The following is an 8821-nucleotide window of genomic DNA, read 5'->3' on the forward strand; positions in this document are numbered from 1 at the left end:
TTGTTCCTAGAGTGTAGCTTGCAGTCCTGTGCGGGAATACTTCCCACCTAAAAGCTGCCACCATGTGGTAAAGGACTATTACTGCGTTTATCCATCAATAAACTGAAAGCGGGAGCCGAACTCATCCGTGGATTTGCCGCTTTGGCATTTTCCCAGCCCAGTTCCTCTTGTTGTGAAGGGAAGCGCTGGTTTGCACGGAGGCGAGGGGGGGTGCTTGTGCTGTGGAGCGTGTAAAGATGCTGCTGGCTTGGCTCAGCGTGAACTCTCTTGATGAGAGCTTGTACATTTTTTATGTGTTACGGTTTTGTCTTACTCCATTATTTAAAAGCCTGTTTCCATGTTTTTTGGTTTTTGTTGTTTTTTTTTTTTTTTGTGAGGTGAAGATGCTGTAAAATAAACGCTGTTTTGGTACGTGGTTTGTAATTAAACGCCTTATTTCGAAGCGACTCGGTGCCCTTCGGGTTCTTGGCTCCATGAGGAAGGGTGTTCCTCGACGGGGGTGTCGGGGCTGACACCCGCGCCCCGCATCCCCTCAAAGGCCGAAGGGCGGCAGCGCTCCGGTTCCCCCGTGGCCCCTAAGCAAGCGCGGCCCCATCGAGGCCATTTAACGGCCCAATGACGCAATACCCCCGCGCCGGAAGTGCGCTGCCCCCTTCCAAGCTATTTCCGGTTCCGCCGCCCGCCCTCCTTCCCTTTCCGCCGCGGCACACGCGAGGTAGGAGCGCGATGGCGGCTCCGCTCCGCGGGGAGCGGCCGGGCCGGGGCTCCCGGGGAGGGGGGGGGGGAAGCGGGGTGCGCGTCTCGTGGTGCCCGCGCTGCTGTGAGGCCGCGGGAGGGGCAGCTCCGGGGTGGAGCCCGCTGTAGGGAGCGCGGTTTGCAGACCAGGCCTCGCTCGTTGTAGGTGTTACCGCTTGGTGCCTGTGCCTCCGCCGCCACCCCAGCGAGATGCAGAACGACGCCGGGGAGTTTGTGGACCTCTACGTCCCTCGGAAGTGGTGAGTGGTTGGGCCCTTGGCGAGAACCGGAACAGAGGCAGAAAGCAGGGGCTTTGTGAATACCTCTGAAACAAATATATATGTGTTTTCTGTTTATTTCCGGTTTTTAAAATGCTTTGTGTAAAATATACAAAGCAAAGACTAAATATAAAGTGATGACTGTGCATCTTCTAACTGCCAGCTTTACAGCGGCAGTGTGTACAGTGGCAGTACAGCTCTTGTATGGCTCATGCCAGGAGGAAATACGCAGGTTTGTAGCTACAAGCACAGTGAACCTGTGAAGTGAGCCCTTATTGCTTTTATAGCACACCTTAAGTACAGTTTTGAGATTGTAGTAGGTGTAACAGTGGGAAACTTCTTACATGGGTGTTAAACAGCAACAACAGGCTAAAAATAAACCATTTGTGTGTATTTTATTAGGTTTAAGTCAGTGGCTTTTACAGCCTGTGGTTTCTGGGGGGTTTGCAGCCTGAGTGCCTTTTGGCAGCTGTCATGGCTCCCCATGAAGAAGGCACAGAAACTGCCTTCTTATCAGTTACCTTGATTGCTGTATTTCATACACTTTAGAAAAGCAAAGCTTGATATTCTGTGTGATTTGAAGGCCTGTGCTGATGTGTGTCCACTATAGGGGTGAAATGGGTATATAGAAACCAAAATGAAGGCATAGTTGGCAACTTAGCATGACCCTGCCAAGTGAAATTCTCCATTAAATGTACTTTAAAGTTCATTTTAATTTTCTGAGCCCCGAAAGCTTAAAACTTTATTGCCTGAACTCCCTGTGAAGCTTTAATTTGCATGTAGGTTTGGTGTTAATAGTGGCTTTTTTATTGTTACTGTCTGTTTCCTTTTGGTTAAATGCATCTTGTTTTATTCCTTAGCTCTGCTAGCAACCGCATAATCGGCGCTAAGGATCATGCTTCTATTCAGATAAATATTTCGGAGGTAAGTTTTATACCAAATATGTGGGGAGAGCTGCACCTTTAAACTTTGGATAGAAGTTAAGAGATAGAACAGCTCCAAATAAACTGGAGACCATATAAGTATAGAGCTTGAGGGCTTACACACAGATGGGTATATTACTGTGTCACCCCTGGTTATTTTTCAGCCTACTGGAAGATAGTCATCAGAGGAAAAGCTCTGCACAGTCTGTTCCAGGGCTTAACAGTTTGAATAGAGCTTCCTAACTGTAGATATTTAGTGTTACTAGGGAATTCCTTGCCCTGAAGAAAGGGAGAAGAAATGCTTCCTCAGGGGGATTCCTACCCCTTCTACCCTCACCTGGCTGTAAGTCAGTACTGTTATTCAGGGTGCACAAGGGCAACCTGCTCTTTTAACTTCTTTATTCTTGTTGATCTTCTCTGTTTTTTCTAGTTTGTCCAAAGTCAGAGTTTCCAGAGCAGATCTTCCATGTTTTGCTTGAATCATTTGCGTTAATTCTTGACACTGCTGCTCCTGATAGATAGCAAATGAGTCTGTGTGCTTTGTGCATTATCATTTCACTAACTCAGTGCTTGGGGTATTGATACTTAGAATTCTTCCTGAGACACGCTGGTTATATGTGTTGACCTGATGTTGTCCGTTTAGTTTTCTTTCTGTAACAAGGAATTTGTTCCTGTCTTAATTTAATCATCAGTGTTACTGCAAAGTCCTCCAAGCTTAATGTATATGCTGAGAAAACCACAGTAGACCTTGACTTCAGCAGGATCCCAGTTAATGCACGTGGGCTCAAGTTAATAAGCTTTGGTTTAATAACCAATACATTTATATCCCCAGTTCTTTCCCCTTCACCTGCAAGATTTTCTATCTTATTTTCTGTCCTAGCCATATTGTTAATGGAATCATAGAACCGTAGAAGAGTTCGGGTTGGAAAGGACCTGAAGATCATCCAGTTCCAACCCCCCTGCCATGGGCAGGGACACCTCCCACTAAACCATCTCAGCCAAGGCTTCATCCAGCCTGGCCCTGAACACTGCCAGGGATGGAGCATTCACAACCTCCCTGGGTAACCCATTCCAGTGCCTCACCACCCTAACAGTAAAGAACTTCTTCCTTAGATCCAGTCTAAACTTCCCCTGTTTAAGTTTGAACCCATTACCCCTTCTCCTATCACTGCAGTCCCTAATGAAGAGTCCATCCCCAGCATCCTTATAGCCCTGATTCAGATACTGGAAGGCTGCTATGAGGTCCCATGCTTTTAAACAACCAAGCCTCTTGTATTGTGTCTGACTAAAGAATTAACTTTTTGAGAGGCTCTGCTTCTGATTTCCTGTAAATACTTCCCTTCTTCACCATGTTTCATTCCTTCAGTGATCCTTATTTCTTGTTTGCAAAGACTCTGCTAATCAGTAGAACTCAGAAACAAACCCTCATGGTATTACAGGTTTCACTGCATTGTTTAATTTCACAATTTATATTGTTTAGTCTTCCTGTTCTTCAGCAACTGCAGGAAATGAGACAATTTGTCTCTCAACTTGGATGCTTTTCTACCTGTGTAATAAAACTGTCCCTTTCCACCTTCACTTAAGTTTTCTGTAATACTGACCTTAATTAAAAGAAACATGAAAGAGTAGCAAAGGCAGTAAAATCCACAAGTGAACTTTACACTGAACTTCCCAGTTTTTTCATAACTCAAGTGTTTTCTTCTTTCAGCTTCATTTTCTATTGTCATCTTGTTACTTTGTGGTCCATTTTATAGATGCACCATGTCATTAACTATCAGTTCTCTGTGAGAAGATACTCTATAGTGTCTTTTGAACTTCAGTATCGGTATTTGCCTTATTGTTTTGTAATTTACAGAAAAAGACTTGCAGTGTAAGAATCTGCATGGAGTAACTTGCTTGTAATTCCAGGTTGACAAGGTAACGGGCAGAGTAAACGGCCAGTTCAAAACATACGCCATCTGTGGACCAATTCGTCGAATGGTGAGTACTTTCCTGACCTCCAGGATGCTTGTGCTTCCTTTTATATTGATGAGGAATTGTTTAGATTTAGATTTGACTCTGGAAACACAGCGTGCCTTCAGCTCATTCAGGAGAGAGCTTTTGTGTGGGGATAATGAAGGCAGAGTGAAGACGTGACCAAATTCACTTGCAGGAATCAGTTTCTTCTGGTTATTTCTTAATCCTTTGGTTTGTAGAATTAGGTATGTTTAGATTTTTAAACTCACTGAAGGATGCAAGTGGTTTTATTCCTTTTAATGTACCGAGTTACTAATATCTGGCTTTTATCTGTTGTTTAGAATTATTAAAGATACTACCATGACTTAAATGTATTAAACACGGTGTGAAGCTTCTGGAGTTCATCAGAACTCTGCTTACTCAGAAATACATCTCACTAATTCAAGTGTATATTTTATCAAGTGAAAACTATTTCTTATCCTAAAGGATGTCAAAGAATTTAACAGTTTGTTTTGAAAACAGTAATCTGTGCATATAAAATGTAGTGATCTGTGGAAGGCGTTGGGCAGTTCACTGCCAGCATTAATGCTGCAGCTGCTTCTCTTTTTAATGTGTATTTGGCAATTATTTGGTCACTTCAGAATCATCTCTCTTTGTTTTTTTAAAGGGTGAATCAGATGATTCCATCCTGCGTCTGGCAAAAAATGACGGAATTGTTTCCAAGTACGTATGTTTATCTTCTCGTCTAACACTTGCGGGGGTAATTTCCATACCCAAATCCAGCTTCTAAGAGGAAAATGTATACACTGTAGTTATAGGATGATTACACAGTTGGACAAAAATATTTACCTGAGCTGCTGAAGCAAACTGGCTTGTAACAATGTTTGTTTCATTTTCTTCTAGGAATTTCTAACTGAAGAAACTCTGGTATGGAACATCTGATGTAAAATAAACACTTCAGACCTATATCGTGGTGTGTCTTTTGTTCAAGTCATAAACATCAGTAGATTTATTATAGTTAGTCTTAAAAGACTTAGGAATGTGTGTCGTCAAAAGATACGCAGATTCCGATTATGAATTCTTGAAACAAATCAGCTTGTAAAGCAGTGCCAGAGTTGAAAGTGAATAATTTCCACTGCTTTACTATCATCTTTCTTTCCCAGATGTAGTTAAGTTTCTAGCAACCTAAATGCTGCTTGCTGCTTTTTCACTCAAAAAACCAAGGGGATTCTTTTCGTTATCGTATCAATGTTTAGTGGGGTTTCTGCTGATGAAGGCTCACAATATTTATTCTGTCAATGATACATTCTTTAAGCAAATTATTGTTTTTAGGTATGGTACTAGCAGAACCAAGAGAGGATGCAAGTGGTTTGCTACTACATCTTGACATTGTCTCTCTTACCTATCAGTTCCCTTTCTCTGGGTAATTTCAGTCACTGGGATTTTGAGCTCACAAGTTTTTATTACGTGGTTTGAAAGAGCTGCTTCAGGGTTTTACCTGTGGTACTTCTGGTGCTCAGTTTTAATTTGAACTGGTTGGTTTTCTGCTAATGGAAAGCTGCTGTAGTTACTGTGAAAGGAAAATACATATTGGCTCAGATTATGCTGATAGTCAAACCACAGGCTTTGCTGAGGTATCAGCAGGCATTAACTTTGGATCCACCCAGTATCTTGGAAGTAAGGTAGGTTATCTGCAGGGCTGAGGTCAGAGATAGGCTGTCAAACTGAAGTGTTTAAAAAAGCTGCAATCACCCTGACCTTGCAGCACTGTATCCTGACACCTCTGAGCTTCCTCCTGCTTTCTGTGCCAGAACACCAGGAAAACGTTGTTTCAAACCTTTTTGGGTTTTGTCTTTGATCAGCTCTTCACATTGGGCTTAATTGCATTTGGAAGTGGGATAGTCAAGGTGCTAGAGCTGTACTGATGAACATTTGGGGTCCCACCATTCATTCTAGTGGGTGCTTCCAGCAGCATTACAACCTTTTATGTCTTACCAGCATTAAGCACTGTATTAAATTGCAAAAGCTCTCCACAGTCTTCTTTCCTGTACTGTGCAGAAATAGAGAATTGCAGTAAGTGCTAAGCTAGAAATAACTGCTGGCACCAAGATAGGTCTGAGAGAGGGAAGAGTGTCTGGAGCAGACACTTAATACTTTTGTGTCTTAAAATGTCTAGTTAAAATCACTGGCATCTCTACTGGGAAAAGAGATTTCTGAGTTACTGTGGCTGTAATTCAACAGGAACTTAGAAGTATGGTGCAGCTGGAATTCTACAAGGACTTAAAAGCCTACTGTCTTTTTTACTGGTATAATGCTTTGCAGGAGGGATACAAGAAAAGGTGATACCCTTTCTTCCAGGTGCTGCCTTTGTGTTGGTGGATTTTGTTAACACACATCAGGTTTATTTATCAGCTGATGCTTTATCAATTAGAATGCCATACATGCTTTTGGTAGTTTTAAAATATGCTGGTGGGATGCACCTAGTGTTGATCATTTCTGTTGTTAGCCACATTTTACCTATTTCATGATACCTACAGCTACACACAGGCTGTATGTGTGTACCTACACATACACTTCAGGTTGTATGTGCTGATTGCATGTTGTCAGGAATTACTGAGAGGTTATATCCAGATTACACCGTGTTTGCTCCCATGTGATCATCTCTAGGACAGTGTTTGCAGTCCCTTAAATCTCTCATCAGCCCTCTGAAAGTTTTCTCAAGTGATAGCAAGTGTTCTGGTGATGCTTTCCTGTTTATGCTGCAAGCTGTCACCATGTAGAGCTGGTTACCATGTGTCTTGTTTCTGGCTTGTTTGCAAGTTACTGTGGGTGTGGGAAACCAACCTATGACTTCTCTCAGGAGGGCCTGAAGCAGGGATGCTGTCGCCTTTGAACTGGGGAGGGTTGCTGAACTACCCACGTGTAGCATCTTTCTCCTTATCTGTGTTTTTCTTCCTTAGGCATGTCAGGGTATTTTCTTTGACACCATGGCAATCTGTTGAATCCAAGCATAGCAAATCAGGCTGTGTTAATGTGTAGTTGCACTGTGGTGTGGGGTTTCAATTTGAGTTAGAGAGGTTTTATCCAAATCATAAATTAGGATCTCATGTGTAAGACACCATTTAAATATAAAGTACAAAACTAAAGGTTTGTTTCAGGAGAGAAGGCTGAAATCAGCAAGCTGTTCACCCTTTTTAGCATAGCTATAAATTAAACATCTTTGACTGCACAGGCTGTCTTCCCACTGATAAGACCTGAAATTAGTCGTCCTCCTCCAAGCTGATAGAACTTCTAATAGATAAACTCCTGGATGTTCCAAGTGAGAGGGAACTCAGCAAAAAATACCAAAGAAAGACTTAATGTTGAATTAATTTTGAACTTGGTAACACAGAAATCATGCAAGTTTGTTACCTGTTAAATACCATGAGCAGAAAAAACCCACTTTATTTGTGAGCTGTTTTCTTCTGCTGTGTAAGTCAACCATGAAAGATGCATTAATAAAACGGGAGGGGAGACAGGACTGTTGGTTGTGATTCTCCTGGAAATAATTCATTTTTCCAGCAGATAAATCTCTGAAAACACTCTCTGGAAAGACAAATAGAGTCTCCAAACTGGAGAGATTTCAGCTTGGCTTATGGCCAACGCTCATTACTTTCCTTTGTGCACAGCAAAAGGAGATAAGTTTTAATTGGACTTCATGTTTCTTTCTGGCGTATCTTAAATAAGCTACTTTTGCCTTGGCGTTAGGGTAGAACTTTAAATAAACCCAGTAACTGTTTACTGCTGATAACTGCCTATTTACTAAAGAGTTTAAATATTGTTGACTTGCTTCTAATCCCCTGGGACTCTGGTCATCCATGTGGATTTCAGTGGAATTCCTCCATAAGGCAAAGTGAACTGACAGCTTAAATGTTCAAGATGAGCTTGAGGTCTCTCAGATGTCTTCTTAAGCCATTAAACTCCATTAGCACACAGCTATACTGAATTCACACTGCTCTATTGATTCAGTATTTAAGTTGTGATTTAAAACTGTCTTTGCTTTGTAGCACTGATTGTTGCCTTCTGGTTTTCAGGCTTTTCAAAATCTGAAATGAATTCCTTTTTGATTCATTTCCTGTCAAAATAAGGCTTCTGAAATCTCACAGTGCCATATCCTAAACCCCAGTTCATCTGGAAAAGGATTAGTGCTGTGCTAAAGGCTTCCTGAATTTCACACTGTCTTCACCAGCAACACTGCAGAGCACATGAGGGCTAAAAATTCCTGTAGAATCCTGACAAGGGAGCACCCGTGTCCCAAAACTCCATTTTGAGTTGCATTTTCCAGTATTGTGATGTAAAATGCTCTTTGTTTTCCTGGGACAGGAATAGTTCAGACCTTGTAGAGCCATGAAAGGGAATGAACTGTACTTGTACTGTACAAGATGGGCAGAGTTGCCCTTACATGGTTACATTGCACCAAGTCGTGAGATTCTTTCCTGTTACTTATGAGGACTTGGCAGTGGCATCCTAAAGACATCTGATTTAACTGGGGCTATTTTAAGTGTCTTTGGCCAAAATCTTGCTGTGCAGACAAGAGCCTCTCTGCTCCTTAAAACACCTGCTTTCCCAGTAGGAGCTTGTGGATGTCTCCTAGCACTGATTTTCCCTTTAAGCCTCGTCATTCTTTCCATGAACTACACAGCATTGACGAGCTGCTGGAGTCCATCTCGGCCACAAGCATGCTGTGATCAGAGGTCCAGGTTTTGGAGGCCGCTGCATCATCTGTTGCTGGGGGCACAGAATTAGCAGCTTTGATAACATCGCCCTTGCTTGCAAGGTGCCAAACAGGCACAACGCTGCCAAGGCTGAGGGCAGCACCCCTGGCAGCACTTGTGTGCATGGCAGAAAGGAACAATGTGCCTTGGGATGGGAGTAAGAACGCCAAGAGCA

The 8821-nt window shown here is 42.5% G+C and overlaps 1 protein-coding gene across 1 annotated transcript; it reads left to right on the forward strand.

Moving 5' to 3' along the window:
- The first annotated feature begins 641 nt into the window (after nucleotides 1-641).
- Nucleotides 642-4858, forward strand: RPS21 (ribosomal protein S21). Its single transcript, XM_061361584.1, has 6 exons — nucleotides 642-715; nucleotides 902-995; nucleotides 1874-1937; nucleotides 3845-3916; nucleotides 4560-4615; nucleotides 4796-4858. Exons 2-6 carry the CDS (start codon nucleotides 946-948, stop codon nucleotides 4803-4805), a joined length of 252 nt encoding a protein of 83 aa, XP_061217568.1. The 5' UTR covers nucleotides 642-715; nucleotides 902-945; the 3' UTR covers nucleotides 4806-4858.
- The last annotated feature ends 3963 nt before the right edge of the window (nucleotides 4859-8821 follow it).

Source organism: Neopsephotus bourkii, unplaced genomic scaffold (genome assembly GCF_033783945.1).
Source record: "Neopsephotus bourkii isolate Nb327-2 ecotype Australia unplaced genomic scaffold, CSIRO-AGI_Nbou_v1 NB_1060, whole genome shotgun sequence".
In the NCBI taxonomy this organism is placed as follows: domain Eukaryota; kingdom Metazoa; phylum Chordata; class Aves; order Psittaciformes; family Psittacidae; genus Neopsephotus; species Neopsephotus bourkii.

Excerpts from the sequence above, each read along its gene's own strand:
- RPS21 (XM_061361584.1), top strand. The coding sequence starts at position 946 with ATGCAGAACGACGCCGGGGAGTTTGTGGACCTCTACGTCCCTCGGAAG. Across the intron at positions 996-1,873 it reads CTCTACGTCCCTCGGAAGTG|CTCTGCTAGCAACCGCATAA; the intron begins GTGAGTGGTTGG and ends TTTATTCCTTAG. Across the intron at positions 1,938-3,844 it reads TTCAGATAAATATTTCGGAG|GTTGACAAGGTAACGGGCAG; the intron begins GTAAGTTTTATA and ends TTGTAATTCCAG.